This window comes from Oncorhynchus keta, chromosome 9, assembly GCF_023373465.1.
Source record: "Oncorhynchus keta strain PuntledgeMale-10-30-2019 chromosome 9, Oket_V2, whole genome shotgun sequence".
In the NCBI taxonomy this organism is placed as follows: Eukaryota; Metazoa; Chordata; class Actinopteri; order Salmoniformes; family Salmonidae; genus Oncorhynchus; species Oncorhynchus keta.
In genome coordinates, this window is record NC_068429.1 from 2,554,381 (window position 1) to 2,574,011 (window position 19,631).

At 47.9% G+C, this 19,631-nt stretch overlaps 1 protein-coding gene across 1 annotated transcript in view; it reads left to right on the forward strand.

Annotated features, from left to right (window-relative positions):
* LOC118379548 (interleukin-11 receptor subunit alpha-like) overlaps positions 1 to 19,631 on the forward strand; it is a 68,421-nt gene that overhangs the window by 19,033 nt on the left and 29,757 nt on the right. Inside the window, exons 2-5 of the mRNA XM_052524881.1 lie at positions 1,336 to 1,444; positions 3,651 to 3,717; positions 11,362 to 11,531; positions 15,527 to 15,641. Coding sequence (XP_052380841.1) covers positions 1,336 to 1,444; positions 3,651 to 3,717; positions 11,362 to 11,531; positions 15,527 to 15,641 — 461 coding nt within the window. The remainder of the gene's footprint in view (positions 1 to 1,335; positions 1,445 to 3,650; positions 3,718 to 11,361; positions 11,532 to 15,526; positions 15,642 to 19,631) is intronic.

The following is a 19,631-nucleotide window of genomic DNA, read 5'->3' on the forward strand; positions in this document are numbered from 1 at the left end:
CTCGTGTTCTGTCCTCAGGTTGTCTCTCTGTCTCTCCCCAGATGCCCGGTCCCGTGTCCTGTCCTCAGGTTGTCTCTCTGTCTCTCCCCAGATGCCCGGTCTCGTGTCCTGTCCTCAGGTTGTCTCTCTGTCTCTCCCCAGATGCCCGGTCTCGTGTCCTGTCCTCAGGTTGTCTCTCTGTCTCTCCCCAGATGCCCGGTCTCGTGTCCTGTCCTCAGGTTGTCTCTCTGTCTCTCCCCAGATGCCCGGTCTCGTGTCCTGTCCTCAGGTTGTCTCTCTGTCTCTCCCCAGATGCCCGGTCTCGTGTCCTGTCCTCAGGTTGTCTCTCTGTCTCTCCCCAGATGCCCGGCTCTGCGTGTTCTGTCTCAGGTTGTCTCTCTGTCTCTCCCCAGATGCCCGGTCTCGTGTCCTGTCCTCAGGTTGTCTCTCTGTCTCTCCCCAGATGCCCGGTCTCGTGTCCTGTCCTCAGGTTGTCTCTCTGTCTCTCCCCAGATGCCCGGTCTCGTGTTCTGTCCTCAGGTTGTCTCTCTGTCTCTCCCCAGATGCCCGGTCTCGTGTTCTGTCCTCAGGTTGTCTCTCTGTCTCTCCCCAGATGCCCGGGTCTCGTGTCCTGTCCTCAGGTTGTCTCTCTGTCTCTCCCCCAGATGCCCGGTCTCGTGTCCTGTCCTCAGGTTGTCTCTCTGTCTCTCCCCAGATGCCCGGTCTCGTGTCCTGTCCTCAGGTTGTCTCTCTGTCTCTCCCCAGATGCCCGGTCTCGTGTCCTGTCCTCAGGTTGTCTCTCTGTCTCTCCCCAGATGCCCGGTCTCGTGTCCTGTCCTCAGGTTGTCTCTCTGTCTCTCCCCAGATGCCCGGTCTCAGTCCTGTCCTCAGGTTGTCTCTCTGTCTCTCCCCAGATGCCCGGTCTCGTGTCCTGTCCTCAGGTTGTCTCTCTGTCTCTCCCCCAGATGCCCGGTCTCGTGTCCTGTCCTCAGGTTGTCTCTCTGTCTCTCCCCAGATGCCCGGGTCTCGTGTCCTGTCCTCAGGTTGTCTCTCTGTCTCTCCCCAGATGCCCGGTCTCGTGTCCTGTCCTCAGGTTGTCTCTCTGTCTCTCCCCAGATGCCCGGCCCGTGTCCTGTCCTCAGGTTGTCTCTCTGTCTCTCTCCCAGATGCCTCCTGTCCTCAGGTTGTCTCTCTGTCTCTCCCCAGATGCCCGGTCTCGTGTCCTGTCCTCAGGTTGTCTCTCTGTCTCTCCCCAGATGCCCGGCCTCGTGTCCTGTCCTCAGGTTGTCTCTCTGTCTCTCCCCAGATGCCCGGTCTCGTGTCCTGTCCTCAGGTTGTCTCTCTGTCTCTCCCCAGATGCCCGGTCTCGTGTCCTGTCCCGGTGGTCTGATAGTCATTGGTCTCCTCCTCCTCCTCCTTTCCTCCTCCTCTGTGAACACCCTATCAGAGATATGGACCAATGAAGGTAACCCTAAACTCTGACCTTTGACCCCTACCCCCTACCCTAACCACTACCCATAACTATTACCCATCCTGCCCTGTCTACCATCAACACCCAATCAGAGATATAGACCAATGAGGGTAACCTTAACTCCTGACCCCAACCTCTAACCCATAACCCCATAATCGAAAACTAACATGAATGTAAGCATGTGACTCTGTGAAAGGCTCATACTGTATAAAATTGCACACTTGTTTTATTTAAAAAAGATGTTATGCACTGCTCATGCTCGAGAGCACTAGAGTTTCTGTTCTTCTTATGTCGGCAAAAGTTACTGGTCCAGTTGGAGCAACTAAACCCATCAGCCCTACTGTATTCTGTTCTGAATAACAGACTGGTCCAGTTGGAGCAACTAAACCCATCAGCCCTACTGTATTCTGTTCTGAGTAACAGACTGGTCCAGTTGGAGCAACTAAACCCATCAGCCCTACTGTATTCTGTTCTGAGTAACAGACTGGTCCAGTTGGAGCAACTAAACCCATCAGCCCTACTGTATTCTGTTCTGAGTAACAGACTGGTCCAGTTGGAGCAACTAAACCCATCAGCCCTACTGTATTCTGTTCTGAGTAACAGACCCAGCTACCTACAGGGCCTTCAGAAAGGATTCATACCCCTTAACTTCAGAAAGGATTCATACCCCTTAACTTCAGAAAGGATTCATACCCCTTAACTTCAGAAAGGATTCATACCCCTTAACTTCAGAAAGGATTCATAGCCCTTAACTTCAGAAAGGATTCCTTAACTTGTTCCACATTTTGTTGTGTTACAGCTTGAATTCAAAATGGATTAAAATCGATTTTTTTTTCCATATAGTAATTCTAGTATTTATTATTAAGTTCTTATACAGTGTTCTATTTTATCCAGCCAGCAGATATCAGGATAACAAAACACACACACACACAGAGACACACACAGAGACACACACAGAGACGGACGTTCCCCCCTGTATTGATATGGCAGAGATCCCGCTCTCTTGGAGTTGAGGCAGAAATGTGAAGAACGTTGTGGGTTTGCAAACAATGCTGTTCTGCAGACGGTGAATGTGGACATTGAAGCAGACCCCTAGGTACCGCAGGCCCTCTACAGTCCAGAGAGAGAGAGAGAGAGAGAGAGAGAGAGAGAGAGAGAGAGAGAGAGAGAGAGAGAGAGAGAGAGAGAGAGAGAGAGAGAGAGAGAGAGAGAGAGAGAGAGAGAGAGAGAGAGAGAGAGAGAGAGAGAGAGAGAGAGAGAGAGAGAGAGAGAGAGAGAGAGAGAGAGAGAGAGACAGAGACAGAGACAGAGACAGAGACAGAGAGAGAGCTCTAATGAATGCAAAGCGCCTATGACTGGAGAATACCAGACACAGCTCATCACCCGTCTAACACCAACCCTACCGTGAAGCGTGGTGCTGGCAGTTTCAGGGACTGGGAGACTGGTAAGGATGGAGGGAACAATGAATGGAACCAAATACAGGCAAATCCTCGATGAGAACTTGCTTCAGAGTACAAACGACTTTAGACTGGGGTGAAGATTTACATTCCAACAGAACTATGACCCCAAGCATACAGCCAAAGCAATGCTGGAATGGCTTCAGGACAAGAATGTGAAAGTGTGTGAGTGGCCCAGCCAAAGCATAGACTTATTGAGAGTACGTGGAAAGACTTGAAGATTGCTGTTCACCACCGCTCCCCATCTAACTTAACAGAGTTTGAGAAAATCTACAAAGAAGAATGAGAAAAAAAATCCCCAAATGAAGAACTGCAAAGCTGAAACAGACATACCCAAGATGACTCAAAAATGTAATTGGTGCCAAAGGTATTTCTACAAAGTATTGACTCAGGGGTGTGAATATTTGCTGTATGTAAATTAGATATATCTGTATTTCATTTTCAATGTTTTTAGATATTTTCTTTACTTTGTCATTATGGGGTGTGTAGATAAGTAAGAAAAAAAAACATTTTTAAACCATTTTAAATTCAGGCTGTAACACAACAAAATGTGGAATAAGTCAAGGGGTGTGACTACTCTCTGAAGGCCCTGTATATACGGCTGCAAACAGTAGTTCTGTAGCTTGCAAATCCTGACTAGACTGAAGACTTATGATGGGAGAACGGACTGTTTAAACCACTGTTAACAGAAGCTACAAACTGCATACACAATATCTAACATGTCTCTCTCTCTCCCTGTCTAGTTTCAGATGTACAGTACGGGAGGATAGGGTCCAACGTCACGCTGCTGTGTAGAGACGCACTGGACAGGTATGATAGTCTGTATTACAGCTGGACAGGTATGATACACTAGGGGTCAGTCTGTATTACAGCTGGACAGGTATGATCCACTAGGGGGCAGTCTGTATCAGTATGTTCTCTAGAGGGTCTGGACAGGTATGATACACTAGGGGTCAGTCTGTATCAGTATGTTCTCTAGAGGGTCTGGACAGGTATGATACACTAGGGGTCAGTCTGTATCAGTATGTTCTCTAGAGGGTCTGGACAGGTATGATACACTAGGGGTCAGTCTGTATCAGTATGTTCTCTAGAGGGTCTGGACAGGTATGATATACTAGGGGGCAGTCTGTATCAGTATGTTCTCTAGAGGGTCTGGACAGGTATGATACACTAGGGGTCAGTCTGTATTAGAGCTGGACAGGTATGATACACTAGGGGTCAGTCTGTATCAGTATGTTCTCTAGAGTGTCTGGACAGGTATGATACACTAGGGGGCAGTCTGTATCAGTATGTTCTCTAGAGGGTCTGGACAGGTATGATACACTAGGGGTCAGTCTGTATCAGTATGTTCTCTAGAGGGGCTGGACAGGTATGATACACTAGGGGTCAGTCTGTATCAGTATGTTCTCTAGAGGGTCTGGACAGGTATGATACACTAGGGGTCAGTCTGTATCAGTATGTTCTCTAGAGGGTCTGGACAGGTATGATACACTAGGGGTCAGTCTGTATCAGTATGTTCTCTAGAGTGTCTGGACAGGTATGATACACTAGGGGGCAGTCTGTATCAGTATGTTCTCTAGAGGGTCTGGACAGGTATGATACACTAGGGGTCAGTCTGTATCAGTATGTTCTCTAGAGGGGCTGGACAGGTATGATACACTAGGGGTCAGTCTGTATCAGTATGTTCTCTAGAGGGTCTGGACAGGTATGATACACTAGGGGTCAGTCTGTATCAGTATGTTCTCTAGAGGGTCTGGACAGGTATGATATACTAGGGGGCAGTCTGTATCAGTATGTTCTCTAGAGGGTCTGGACAGGTATGATACACTAGGGGTCAGTCTGTATTAGAGCTGGACAGGTATGATACACTAGGGGTCAGTCTGTATCAGTATGTTCTCTAGAGTGTCTGGACAGGTATGATACACTAGGGGGCAGTCTGTATCAGTATGTTCTCTAGAGGGTCTGGACAGGTATGATACACTAGGGGTCAGTCTGTATCAGTATGTTCTCTAGAGGGGCTGGACAGGTATGATACACTAGGGGTCAGTCTGTATCAGTATGTTCTCTAGAGGGTCTGGACAGGTATGATACACTAGGGGTCAGTCTGTATCAGTATGTTCTCTAGAGGGTCTGGACAGGTATGATATACTAGGGGGCAGTCTGTATCAGTATGTTCTCTAGAGGGTCTGGACAGGTATGATACACTAGGGGTCAGTCTGTATTAGAGCTGGACAGGTATGATACACTAGGGGTCAGTCTGTATCAGTATGTTCTCTAGAGTGTCTGGACAGGTATGATACACTAGGGGGCAGTCTGTATCAGTATGTTCTCTAGAGGGTCTGGACAGGTATGATACACTAGGGGTCAGTCTGTATCAGTATGTTCTCTAGAGGGGCTGGACAGGTATGATACACTAGGGGTCAGTCTGTATCAGTATGTTCTCTAGAGGGTCTGGACAGGTATGATACACTAGGGGTCAGTCTGTATCAGTATGTTCTGAGATGCATTGTGAGAACATTGTGGATACGTCATTTCCGGTCACAACTTGCAGGCTTGTTTTCGAATTGCTGTGCGTTTTGTTGCCAACCTATTTTGCTACCTGACAACTTTACGGGTTTCACTTTTTAATTACCGTTCATATATTTATTTTTTCCTCAACTTTTTCACTCCGGACGCTTTATCTGGACACGATTCGTCAGGACCTCCAACAGCCGAAGCTAAGTAGTAACATTAACATGATGCCTTCTAATTGCAGCCGCTGTGCTCGCCTTTACGGCGAGATAGCTGTGCTACGAGCCCAGCTTCAGACGCAATCGTTAGGCAAGGGTAATTTCAGTGTAGGAAAGGATGAAACAGCGTCTGTGCCACCAGTAAGTACAGATAGTAGTATAAATCCCTCGCACAGTCCCCGCAGCCGGACAACTTTCTCACGGTTTCTGGAAGGAAATGCTGTAGGAACGCTCAACCGGTGTCGCTCATTCAGCAGACAGAAACTTTCAACCGGTTTTCCCCATTAAGCAGCGGGTCGGAGTCAGAGACCGAGTCTTCTCTGGTCTCTACTCCTCCCGTTACGGGGTCTGAGACGCCGAAGCTTCCCACCATTAGCTCTGACAAATTGAAAACTCTAGTCATTGGCGACTCCATTACCCGCAGTATTAGACTTAAAGCGAATCATCCAGCGATCATACACTGTATACCAGAGGGCAGGGCTACCGACGTTAAGGCTAATCTGAAGATGGTGCTGGCTAAAGCTAAAACTGGCGAGTGTAGAGAGTATAGAGATATTGTTATCCACGTCGGCACCAACGATGTTAGGATGAAACAGTCAGAGATCACCAAGCGCAACATAGCTTCTGCGTGCATATCAGCTAGAAAGATGTGTCGGCATCGAGTAATTGTCTCTGGCCCCCTCCCAGTTAGGGGGAGTGATGAGCTCTACAGCAGAGTCTCTGGCCCCCTCCCAGTTAGGGGAGTGATGAGCTCTACAGCAGAGTCTCTGGCCCCCTCCCGGTTAGGGGAGTGATGAGCTCTACAGCAGAGTCTCTGGCCCCTCCCAGTTAGGGGAGTGATGAGCTCTACAGCAGAGTCTCTGGCCCCCTCCCAGTTAGGGGAGTGATGAGCTCTACAGCAGAGTCTCACAACTCAATCGCTGGTTGAAAACTGTTTTCTGCCCCTCCCAAAAGATAGAATTTGTAGATAATTGGCCCTCTTTCTGGGACTCACCCACAAACAGGACCAAGCCTGACCTGCTGAGGAGTGACGGACTCCATCCTAGCTGGAGGGGTGCTCTCATCTTATCTGCCAACATAGACAGGGCTCTAACTCCTCTAGCTCCACAATGAAATAGGGTGCAGGCCAGGCAGCAGGCTATTAGTCAGCCTGCCAGCTTAGTGGAGTCTCCTACTAGCACAGTCAGTGTAGTCAGCTCAGCTATCCCCATTGAGACCGTGTCTGTGCCTCGACCTAGGTTGGGCAAAACTAAACATGGCGGTGTTCGCCTTAGCAATCTCACTAGGATAAAGACCACCTCCATTCCTGTCATTACTGAAAGAGATCATGATACCTCACATCTCAAAATAGGGCTACTTAATGTTAGATCCCTTACTTCAAAGGCAATTATAGTCAATGAACTAATCACTGATCATAATCTTGATGTGATTGGCCTGACTGAAACATGGCTTAAGCCTGATGAATTTACTGTGTTAAATGAGGCCTCACCTCCTGGCTACACTAGTGACCATATCCCCGTGCATCCCCGCAAAGGCGGAGGTGTTGCTAACATTTACGATAGCAAATTTCAATTTACAAAAAAAAAAAAAATGACGTTTTCGTCTTTTGAGCTTCTAGTCATGAAATCTATGCAGCCTACTCAATCACTTTTTATAGCTACTGTTTACAGGCCTCCTGGGCCATATACAGCGTTTCTCACTGAGTTCCCTGAATTCCTATCAGACCTTGTAATCATTGCAGATAATATTCTAATCTTTGGTGACTTTAATATTCACATGGAAAAGTCCACAGACCCACTCCAAAAGGCTTTTGGAGCCATCATCGACTCAGTGGGTTTTGTCCAACATGTCTCTGGACCCACTCACTGTCACAGTCATACGCTGGACCTAGTTTTGTCCCATGGAATAAATGTTGTGGATCTTAATGTTTTTCCTCATAATCCTGGACTATCGGACCACCATTTTATTACGTTTGCAATTGCAACAAATAATCTGCTCAGACCCCAACCAAGGAACATCAAAAGTCGTGCTATAAATTCACAGACAACACAAAGATTCCTTGATGCCCTTCCAGACTCCTCTGCCTACCCAAGGACGCCAGAGGACAAAAATCCGTTAACCACCTAACTGAGGATCTCAATTTAACCTTGCGCAATACCCTAGATGCAGTTGCACCCCTAAAAACTAAAAAATGTCTCATAAGAAACTAGCTCCCTGGTACACAGAAAATACCCGAGCTCTGAAGCAAGCTTCCAGAAAATTGGAACGGAAATGGCGCCACACCAAACTGGAAGTCTTCCGACTAGCTTGGAAGGACGGTACCGTGCAGTACCGAAGAGCCCTTACTGCTGCTCGATCGTCCTATTTTTCTAACTTAATTGAGGAAAATAAGAACAATCCGAAATTCCTTTTGATACTGTGGCAAAGCTAACTAAAAAGCAGCATTCCCCAAGAGAGGATGACTTTCACTTTAGCAGTGATAAATTCATGAACTTCTTTGAGGAAAAGATTATGATTATTAGAAAGCAAATTACGGACTCCTCTTTAAACCTGCGTATTCCTCCAAACCTCAGTTGTCCTGAGTCTGCACAACTCTGCCAGGACCTAGGATCAAGAGAGACGCTCAAGTGTTTTAGTACTATATCTCTTGACACAATGATGAAAATAATCATGGCCTCTAAACCTTCAAGCTGTATACTGGACCCTATCCCAACTAAACTACTGAAAGAGCTGCTTCCTGTGCTTGGCCCTCCTATGTTGAACATAATAAACGGCTCTCTATCCACTGGATGTGTACCAAACTCACTAAAAGTGGCAGTAATAAAGCCTCTCTTGAAAAAGCCAAACCTTGACCCAGAAAATATAAAAATTATCGGCCTATATCGAATCTTCCATTCCTCTCAAAGATTTTAGAGAAGGCTGTTGCGCAGCAACTAACTGCCTTCCTGAAGACAAACAATGTATACGAAATGCTTCAGTCTGGTTTTAGACCCCATCATAGCACTGAGACGGCACTTGTGAAGGTGGTAAATGACATTTTAATGGCATCGGACCGAGGCTCTGCATCTGTCCTCGTGCTCCTAGACCTTAGTGCTGCTTTTGATACCATCGATCACCACATTCTTTTGGAGAGATTGGAAACCCAAATTGGTCTACACGGACATGTTCTGGCCTGGTTTAGGTCTTATCTGTCGGAAAGATATCAGTTTGTCTCTGTGAATGGTTTGTCCTCTGACAAATCAACTGTACATTTCGGTGTTCCTCAAGGTTCTGTTTTAGGACCACTATTGTTTTCACTATATATTTTACCTCTTGGGGATGTTATTCGAAAACATAATGTAAACTTTCACTGCTATGCGGATGACACACAGCTGTACATTTCAATGAAACATGGTGAAGCCCCAAAATTGCCCTCGCTAGAAGCATGTGTTTCAGACATAAGGAAGTGGATGGCTGCAAACTTTCTACTATTAAACTCGGACAAAACAGAGATGCTTGTTCTAGGTCCCAAGAAACAAAGAGATCTTCTGTTGAATCTGACAATTAATCTTAATGGTTGTACAGTCGTCTCAAATAAAACTGTGAAGGACCTCGGCGTTACTCTGGACCCTGATCTCTCTTTTGAAGAACATATCAAGACCATTTCGAGGACAGCTTTTTTCCATCTACGTAACATTGCAAAAATCAGAAACTTTCTGTCCAAAAATGATGCAGAAAAATTAATCCATGCTTTTGTCACTTCTAGGTTAGACTACTGCAATGCTCTATTTTCCGGCTACCCATATAAAGCACTAAATAAACTTCAGTTAGTGCTAAATACGGCTGCTAGAATCCTGACTAGAACCAAAAAATTTGATCATATTACTCCAGTGCTAGCCTCTCTACACTGGCTTCCTGTCAAAGCAAGGGCTGATTTCAAGGTTTTACTGCTAACCTACAAAGCATTACATGGGCTTGCTCCTACCTACCTTTCTGATTTGGTCCTGCCGTACATACCTACACGTACGCTACGGTCACAAGACGCAGGCCTCCTAATTGTCCCTAGAATTTCTAAGCAAACAGCTGGAGGCAGGGCTTTCTCCTATAGAGCTCCATTTTTATGGAACGGTCTGCCTACCCATGTCAGAGACGCAAACTCGGTCTCAACCTTTAAGTCTTTACTGAAGACTCATCTCTTCAGTGGGTCATATGATTGAGTGTAGTCTGGCCCAGGAGTGGGAAGGTGAACGGAAAGGCTCTGGAGCAACGAACCGCCCTTGCTGTCTCTGCCTGGCCGGTTCCCCTCTTTCCACTGGGATTCTCTGCCTCTAACCCTGTTACGGGGCTGAGTCACTGGCTTGCTGGGGCTCTCTCGTGCCGTCCCTGGGGGGTGCGTCACCTGGGTGGGTTGATTCACTGTTGTGGTCGGCCTGTCTGGGTTGCCCCCCTTGGGTTGTACCGTGGCGGAGATCTTTGTGGGCTATACTCGGCCTTGTCTCAGGATGGTAAGTTGGTGGTTGAAGATATCCCTCTAGTGGTGTGGGGGATGTGCTTTGGCAAAGTGGGTGGGGTTATATCCTTCCTGTTTGGCCCTGTCCGGGGGTGTCCTCGGATGGGGCCACAGTGTCTCCTGACCCCTCCTGTCTCAGCCTCCAGTATTTATGCTGCAGTAGTTTATGTGTCGGGGGCTAGGGTCAGTTTGTTATATCTGGAGTACTTCTCCTGTCCTATTCGGTGTCCTGTGTGAATCTAAGTGTGCGTTCTCTAATTCTCTCCTTCTCTCTTTCTTTCTCTCTCGGAGGACCTGAGCCCTAGGACCATGTCCCAGGACTACCTGACATGAGGACTCCTTGCTGTCCCCAGTCCACCTGGCCATGCTCCTGCTCCAGTTTCAACTGACCTGAGCCCTAGGACCGTGCCCCAGGACTACCTGACATGAAGGCTCCTTGCTGTCCCCAGTCCACCTGACTGTGCTGCTGCTCCAGTTTCAACTGTTCTGCCTTATTATTATTCGACCATGCTGGTCATTTATGAACATTTGAACATCTTGGTCATGTTCTGTTATAATCTCTACCCGGCACAGCCAGAAGAGGACTGGCCACCCCACATAGCCCGGTTCCTCTCTAGGTTTCTTCCTAGGTTTTGGCCTTTCTAGGGAGTTTTTCCTAGCCACTGTGCTTTTACACCTGCATTGTTTGCTGTTTGGGGTTTTAGGCTGGGTTTCTGTACAGCACTTTGAGATATCAGCTGATGTACGAAGGGCTATATAAATAAATTTGATTTGATTTGATTTGATTCTCTAGAGGGACTGGACAGGTATGATCCACTAGGGGTCAGTCTGTATCAGTATGTTCTCTAGAGGGTCTGGACAGGTATGATACACTAGGGGGCAGTCTGTATTACAGCTGGACAGGTATGATACACTAGGGGTCAGTCTGTATCAGTATGTTCTCTAGAGGGTCTGGACAGGTATGATACACTAGGGGGCAGTCTGTATTACAGCTGGACAGGTATGATACACTAGGGGGCAGTCTGTATCAGTATGTGAATTTAATTTCGGACATATTGTCCTCTACCTGGAGGAGGAGTACCCTTTGACTTAGAGTAAGGCCATGTCCCTGCCATTTCACTGGCCCTGTGCAGTTAGTGTGTGGCTGTTTATTTTCTCTGACTGTTAGTAACTGTGACTGTAGTTGTGTGTAGTTGTCTGACTACCAGTAAACATCATGATGTCATGTCTCTTTAGGACGTCAGTGGAGTGGCGACTGAACGAGAGGTCCGTGTTGCCATGGCAGCACCGAGTGACATCAGGCGGTCATCTGGTCCTCGTGCACGCAGAACACGCTGCCGAGGGTAACTACAGCTGCCATGACGAGCAGGGACTCCTCATCCAGACCACCAGACTCAGGCTAGGATGTAAGTCTCCACTCTATCCTCCCTCTCACTCTCCCTCTATCCTCCCTCTCACTCTCCCTCTATCCTCCCCCCTCTATCCTCCCTCCTCCTCCCTCTCACTCTCCCCTCTATCCTCCCTCTCACTCTCCCCTCTATCCTCCCTCCTCCTCCCTCTCACTCTCCCTCTATCCTCCCTCTCATTCTCCCTCCTCCTCCCCTCTCACCCCCTCTATCCTCCCTCCCTCCTCCTCCCTCTCACTCTCCCTCTATCCTCCTCCTCCCTCTCACTCTCCCCTCTATCCTCCCTCTCCCTCTACTCTCCCCTCTATCCTCCCTCTCCTCCCTCTCACTCTCCCCTCTATCCTCCCTCCTCCTCCCTCTCACTCTCCCTCTATCCTCCCTCCTCCTCCCTCTCCTCCCTCTCCCCCTCTATCCTCCCTCCCTCCTCACTCTCCCTCTATCCTCCCTCCTCCTCCCTCTCACTCTCCCCTCCTACCCTCTCATCCTATCCTCCCTCCCTCCCCCTCTCTCCCTCTATCCTCCTCCCTCTCACTCTCCCCTCTATCCTCCCTCCTCCCCCCTCTCCCTCCTCCCCCTCTCCCTCACCTCTCCCCCTCCTCTATCCTCCCTCCTCCTCCCTCTCCTCCTCCCTCTCACTCTCCCCTCTATCCTCCCTCCTCCTCCCTCTCACTCTCCCTCTATCCTCCCCCCTCCTCCTCTCACTCTCCCTCTATCACTCTCCCTCTATCCTCCTCCTCCTCCTCTCTCACTCTCCCTCTATCCTCCCCCTCCTCCCTCTCCCTCTACTTTCCCCCTCTCCTCCTCCCCCTCCTCCTCCCTCCTCCTCCCCCCCTCCTCCCTCTCACTCTCCCCTCTACCTCCCTCCTCTCCCTCCTCCCCTCTCCTCCCTCTCACTGTCCCCTCTATCCTCCCTCCTCCTCCTCCCTCTCATCCTCCCCCTCCTCCCCCTCTCACTCCCCCCTCTATCCTCCCCTCCTCCCTCCCTCTCCCTCTATCTCTCCCCTCCCTATCCTCCCCCTCCTCCCTCTCACTTTCCCCCTCCTATCCTCCCCCTCTCCCCTCCCTCTCACTCTCCCCTCTATCCTCCCTCTCCTCCCTCTCCCCCCTCTATCCTCCCTCTCACTTTCCCCTCTATCCTCCCCCTCCTCCCTCTCACTCTCCCTCCTCCTCCCCTCTCACTCTCCCCTCTATCCTCCCCCTCCTCCCTCTCACTCTCCCCTCTATCCTCCCCCTCTCACTCTCCCCCCCTCTATCCTCCCCTATCTCCTCCCTCTCACTCTCCCCTCTATCCTCCTCCCTCTCACTGTCCCATCTATCCTCCGCCTCTCCCCCCTCCCTCCCTCTCACTCTCCTCCTCCTCCCCTCTCCTCCCTCTCACTTTCCCCTCTATCCTCCCCCTCCCTCCCTCTCTCTCTCCCCTCTATCCTCCCTCTCTCACTCTCCCCTCTCATCATCCCCCTCCTCCCTCTCACTCTCCCCTCTATCCTCTCCCTCTCTCCCTCTATCCTCCCCCCTCCTCCCTCTCACCTCTCCCCCCCTCTATCCTCCTCCTCCCCCCTCCCTCCCTCTCACTCTCCCCTCCCCCTCCTCCCTCTCCTCTCCCCCTCCTCCCTCCCCCTCCTCCCTCTCCTCTCCCCTCTATCCTCCCCCCTCCCCCTCTCACTCTCCCCTCTATCCTCCCTCCTCCCCCTCTCACTCCTCCCCCCTCCCCTCTATCCTCCCCCTCCCCCTCTCACTCTCCCCTCTATCTCTCCCTCCCTCCTCCCCCTCTCCCCTCTATCCTCCCTCTCTCTCCCCATCCCCCTCTCCCTCCTCCCCCTCCCCTCCTCCTCCCTCTCCCCTCTATCCTCCCTCTCACTCTCCCTCTACTCTCCCCTCTATCCTCCCCCCTCCTCCCTCTCACTCTCCCCTCTATCCTCCCCCCTCCTCCCTCTCACTCTCCCCTCTATCCTGTATGCTGTATCTCAGCATCGACATATAGATACAGCATCAACATATAGATACAGCATCGACATAGAGATACAGCATCGACATACAGAGATACAGCATCGACATACAGAGATACAGCATCGACATACAGAGATACAGCATCAACATAGAGATACAGCATCGACATACAGAGATACAGCATCGACATACAGAGATACAGCATCGACATAGAGATACAGCATCGACATACAGAAATACAGCATCGACATAGAGATACAGCATCGACATAGAGATACAGCATCGACATAGAGATACAGCATCGACATACAGAGATACAGCATCGACATAGATATACAGCATCGACATAGAGATACAGCATCGACATACAGAGATACAGCATCGACATACAGAGATACAGCATCGACATAGAGATACAGCATCGACATAGAGATACAGCATCGCCATACGGAGATACAGCATCGACATAGAGATACAGCATCGACATACAGAGATACAGCATCGACATACAGAGATACAGCATCGACATACAGAGATACAGCATCGACATAGAGATACAGCATCGACATAGAGATACAGCATCGACATACAGAGATACAGCATCGATATACAGAGTATGCACACATGACTACAGATACAGCATCGACATACAGAGATACAGCATCGATATATTAGAGATACAGCATCGACATACAGAGATACAGCATCGATATACAGAGATACAGCATCGACATACAGAGATACAGCATCGACATACAGAGATACAGCATCGACATTCAGAGATACAGCATCGACATCCAGAGATACAGCATCGACATACAGAGATACAGCATCGACATACAGAGATACAGCATCGACATCCAGAGATACAGCATCGACATACAGAGATACAGCATCGACATTCAGAGATACAGCATCGACATTCAGAGATACAGCATCGACATTCAGAGATACAGCATCGACATAGAGATACAGCATCGCCATACAGAGATACAGCATCGACATAGAGATACAGCATCGACATAGAGATACAGCATCGACATACAGAGATACAGCATCGACATTCAGAGATACAGCATCGACATCCAGAGATACAGCATCGACATAGAGATACAGCATCGACATACAGAGATACAGCATCGACATACAGAGATACAGCATCGACATAGAGATACAGCATCGACATACAGAGATACAGCATCGACATACAGAGATACAGCATCGACATACAGAGATACAGCATCGACATACAGAGATACAGCATCGACATACAGAGATACAGCATCGACATACAGAGATACAGCATCGACATACAGAGATACAGCATCGACATACAGAGATACAGCATCGACATCCAGAGATACAGCATCGACATACAGAGATACAGCATCGACATAGAGATACAGCATCGACATAGAGAGACAGCATCGACATACGGAGACACAGCATCACCTTACGGAGATACAGCATCGACATACAGAGATACAGCATCGACATACAGAGATACAGCATCGACATACAGAGATACAGCATCGACATACAGAGATACAGCATCGACATAGAGATACAGCATCGACATACAGAGATACAGCATCGACATACAGAGATACAGCATCGACATACAGAGATACAGCATCGACATACAGAGATACAGCATCGACATACAGAGATACAGCATCGACATACAGAGATACAGCATCGACATACAGAGATACAGCATCGACATACAGAGATACAGCATCGACATACAGAGATACAGCATCGACATAGAGATACAGCATCGACATAGAGAGATACAGCATCGACATACAGAGATACAGCATCGACATACAGAGACACAGCATCACCTTACGGAGATACAGCATCGACATACAGAGATACAGCATCGACATAGAGATACAGCATCGACATACAGAGATACAGCATCGACATAGAGATACAGCATCGACATACAGAGATACAGCATCGACATACAGAGATACAGCTTTGAGATGTAGTTCTCCTGGTGTTGATCACGTGATCATCATTTCTCCTCTTTTTTTCCTCAGATCCTCCCGGTCTGCTCAGCATTTCCTGTCTTGTGCCCAATCACAGCCTAGTATTGTGTTCATGGGTGGAGTCTGTGAAGACCCACCTACCAGCCCTGTACCACACCTCCTATAGGTAAGCTGCAGTAGCGTAGCCAGAAACCCATTGGTGGGTGGGCAGAAATTGAATCGCTAAAATCCTAATTGAAACGTAGGATTACACCATTAACACCTGATTTCACTGACCATTTCTTTACAACGTAAATTCATGGCTTGTGCATTTCACAAGCGACTCACAGCCTACACAACACACACACACACACACACAATAAACTATAGGCTACAGCTCTGAATTAGAACGTCATGCCATGCCGTTGCACAGGTCACAACAGGCCTCTGTTTTACTGGATCACAGCCAGGATATCAGTGGAACTAACTGCAGTACACACATAGGCCTATATAAATGTCAACTTAAAAACAAGATTACAAGAATTGAGAATAGTCTGATGTGAAAATATTATGAACAGGCAGCCTATATTCATTATGATGATGAATGAAGAGATGAAACGGGAGCCAAACTTCTTTTTTTTAACCTGGGACTTTTTCCACATCTTAAAAAAAATATTATAATAATTAACTAGGCAAGTCAGTTGAGAACAAATTATTATTTACAATGATGGCCTACACCGACCGAACCCAGACGATGCTGGGCCAATTGTGTGCCGCCCTATGGGACTCCCAATCATGTCCAGCCAGTTGAGATACAGCCTGGATTCGAACCAGGGTGTCTGTAGTAACGCCGCTAGCACTGAGATGCAGTGCCTTAGACCGCTGAACCAGGGTCTGTAGTGACGCCTCTAGCACTGAGATGCAGTGCCTTAGACCACTGAACCAGGGTCTGTAGTGACTCCTCTAGCACTGAGATGCAGTGTCTTAGACCGCTGAACCAGGGTCTGTAGTGAATCCTCTAGCACTGAGATGCAGTGTCTTAGACCACTGCAGTGTCTTAGACCACTGAACCAGGGTCTGTAGTGAATCCTCTAGCACTGAGATGCAGTGTCTTAGACCGCTGAACCAGGGTCTGTAGTGACGCCTCTAGCACTGAGATGCAGTGCCTTAGACCGCTGAACCACTCAGGAGCCCGAGTGCTGTGAACAGTATCTTTAAAACATTTTGGGTCAGAGAATTGTACAGGAGAATGTCGGGCCATCTGTGAGCTGAAGCCCTGCTGGGTCCTGCAGAAAGACAATGATCCAAAACACACAATCAAGTCTCCATGGAAATGGCTAAAAGCAACACATGAGGTTTTGTAATGGCCTTGTCAAAGGCCAAACCTAATCCCAATTGAGATGTTGTGGCAGGACTTGAAACAAGCAGTTTATGCTTGAAAACCCACACATGTAGCTGAGTTAAATTCGTTTTTCATGCCAGAGTGGGAAAAAATTCCTCCACGGCGATGTGAGAGACTGATCAACAACTACAGGAAGTGGTTGGTTGCAGTCATTGTGAGAGACTGATCAACAACTACAGGAAGTGGTTGGTTGCAGTCATTGTGAGAGACTGATCAACAACTACAGGAAGTGGTTGGTTGCAGTCATTGTGAGAGACTGATCAACTACAGGAAGTGGTTGGTTGCAGTCATTGTGAGAGACTGATCACCAGGAAGTGGTTGGTTGCAGTCATTGTGAGAGACTGATCAACTACAGGAAGTGGTTGGTTGCCACTCAACCAGGGTCTGAGTGAACAACTACAGGAAGTGGTTGATTGCAGTCATTGTGAGAGACTGATCAACTACAGGAAGTGGTTGGTTGCAGTCATTGTGAGAGACTGATCAACTGCAAGTGGTTGGTTGCAGTCATTGTGAGAGACTGATCAACTACAGGAAGTGGTTGGTTGCAGTCATTGTGAGAGACTGATCAACCACAGGAAGTGGTTGGTTGCAGTCATTGTGAGACTGATCAACTGCAGGAAGTGGTTGGTTGCAGTCATTGTGAGAGACTGATCACTGAACTACAGGAAGTGGTTGGTTGCAGTCATTGTGAGAGACTGAACAACTACAGGAAGTGGTTGGTTGCAGTCATTGTGAGAGACTGATCAACAACTACAGGAAGTGGTTGGTTGCTGTCATTGTGAGAGACTGATCAACTACAGGAAGTGGTTGGTTGCAGTCATTGTGAGAGACTGATCAACTACAGGAAGTGGTTGGTTGCAGTCATTGTGAGAGACTGATCAACTACAGGAAGTGGTTGGTTGCAGTCATTGTGAGAGACTGATCAACAACTGAGAAGTGGTTGGTTGCAGTCATTGTGAGAGACTGATCAACTACAGGAAGTGGTTGGTTGAAGTCATTGTAGCACTGAGATCAACAGGAAGTGGTTGGTTGAACCAGGGTCTTGTGAGTGACTGATCAACAACTAGGAAGTGGTTGGTTGCAGTCATTGTGAGAGACTGATCAACAACTACAGGAAGTGGTTGGTTGCAGTCATTGTGAGAGACTGATCAACTAAGGAAGTGGTTGGTTGCAGTCATTGTGAGAGACTGATCAACTACAGGAAGTGGTTGGTTGCAGTCATTGTGAGCTGATCAACTACAGGAAGTGGTTGGTTGCAGTCAAGAGAGACTGATCAACAACTACAGGAAGTGGTTGGTTGCAGTCATGTGAAAGACTGATCAACTACAGGAAGTGGTTGGTTGCAGTCATTGTGAGAGACTGATCAACTACAGGAAGTGGTTGGTTGCAGTCATTGTGAGAGACTGATCAACAACTACAGGAAGTGGTTGGTTGCAGTCATTGTGAGAGACTGATCAACAACTACAGGAAGTGGTTGGTTGCAGTCATTGTGAGAGACTGATCAACTACAGGAAGTGGTTGGTTGCAGTCATTGTGAGAGACTGATCAACAACTACAGGAAGTGGTTGGTTGCAGTCATTGTGAGAGACTGATCAACTAAGGAAGTGGTTGGTTGCAGTCATTGAAGGAAGTGGTTGGTTGCAGTCATTGTGAGAGACTGATCAACTACAGGAAGTGGTTGGTTGCAGTCATTGTGAGAGACTGATCAACAACTACAGGAAGTGGTTGGTTGCAGTCATTGTGAGAGACTGATCAACTACAGGAAGTGGTTGGTTGCAGTCATTGTGAGAGACTGATCAACTACAGGAAGTGGTTGGTTGCAGTCATTGTGAGAGACTGATCAACAACTACAGGAAGTGGTTGGTTGCAGTCATTGTGAGAGACTGATCAACAACTACAGGAAGTGGTTGGTTGCAGTCATTGTGAGAGACTGATCAACAACTACAGGAAGTGGTTGGTTGCAGTCATTGTGAGAGACTGATCAACAACTACAGGAAGTGGTTGGTTGCAGTCATTGTGAGAGACTGATCAACAACTACAGGAAGTGGTTGGTTGCAGTCATTGTGAGAGACTGATCAACAACTACAGGAAGTGGTTGGTTGCAGTCATTGTGAGAGACTGATCAACAACTACAGGAAGTGGTTGGTTGCAGTCATTGTGAGAGACTGATCAACAACTACAGGAAGTGGTTGGTTGCAGTCATTGTGAGAGACTGATCAACAACTACAGGAAGTGGTTGGTTGCAGTCATTGTGAGAGACTGATCAACAACTACAGGAAGTGGTTGGTTGCAGTCATTGTGAGAGACTGATCAACAACTACAGGAAGTGGTTGGTTGCAGTCATTGTGAGAGACTGATCAACAACTACAGGAAGTGGTTGGTTGCAGTCATTGTGAGAGACTGATCAACAACTACAGGAAGTGGTTGGTTGCAGTCATTGTGAGAGACTGATAAACAACTACAGGAAGTGGTTGGTTGCAGTCATTGCAGCTAAAGGTGGCACGACCAATTATTGAGTGTCATGGGGACATAACTTTTTCACACAGGGAATTGGGTGTTGCATAAAAAATGTTTAAAAAATTAAAAACGTTTCAAAAAATGATTTGTAAACTCATGTTCCCTTTATTTAATATTAGGTTTTGGTTGGGTATCTGATAACATTCAGTTTCAAAAATATTTAGACACTCCGAGTTATCAGGTCTATAAAACACACAGTTATCAGGTCTATAAAACACACAGTTATCAGATTTATAAAACACACAGTTATCAGGTCTA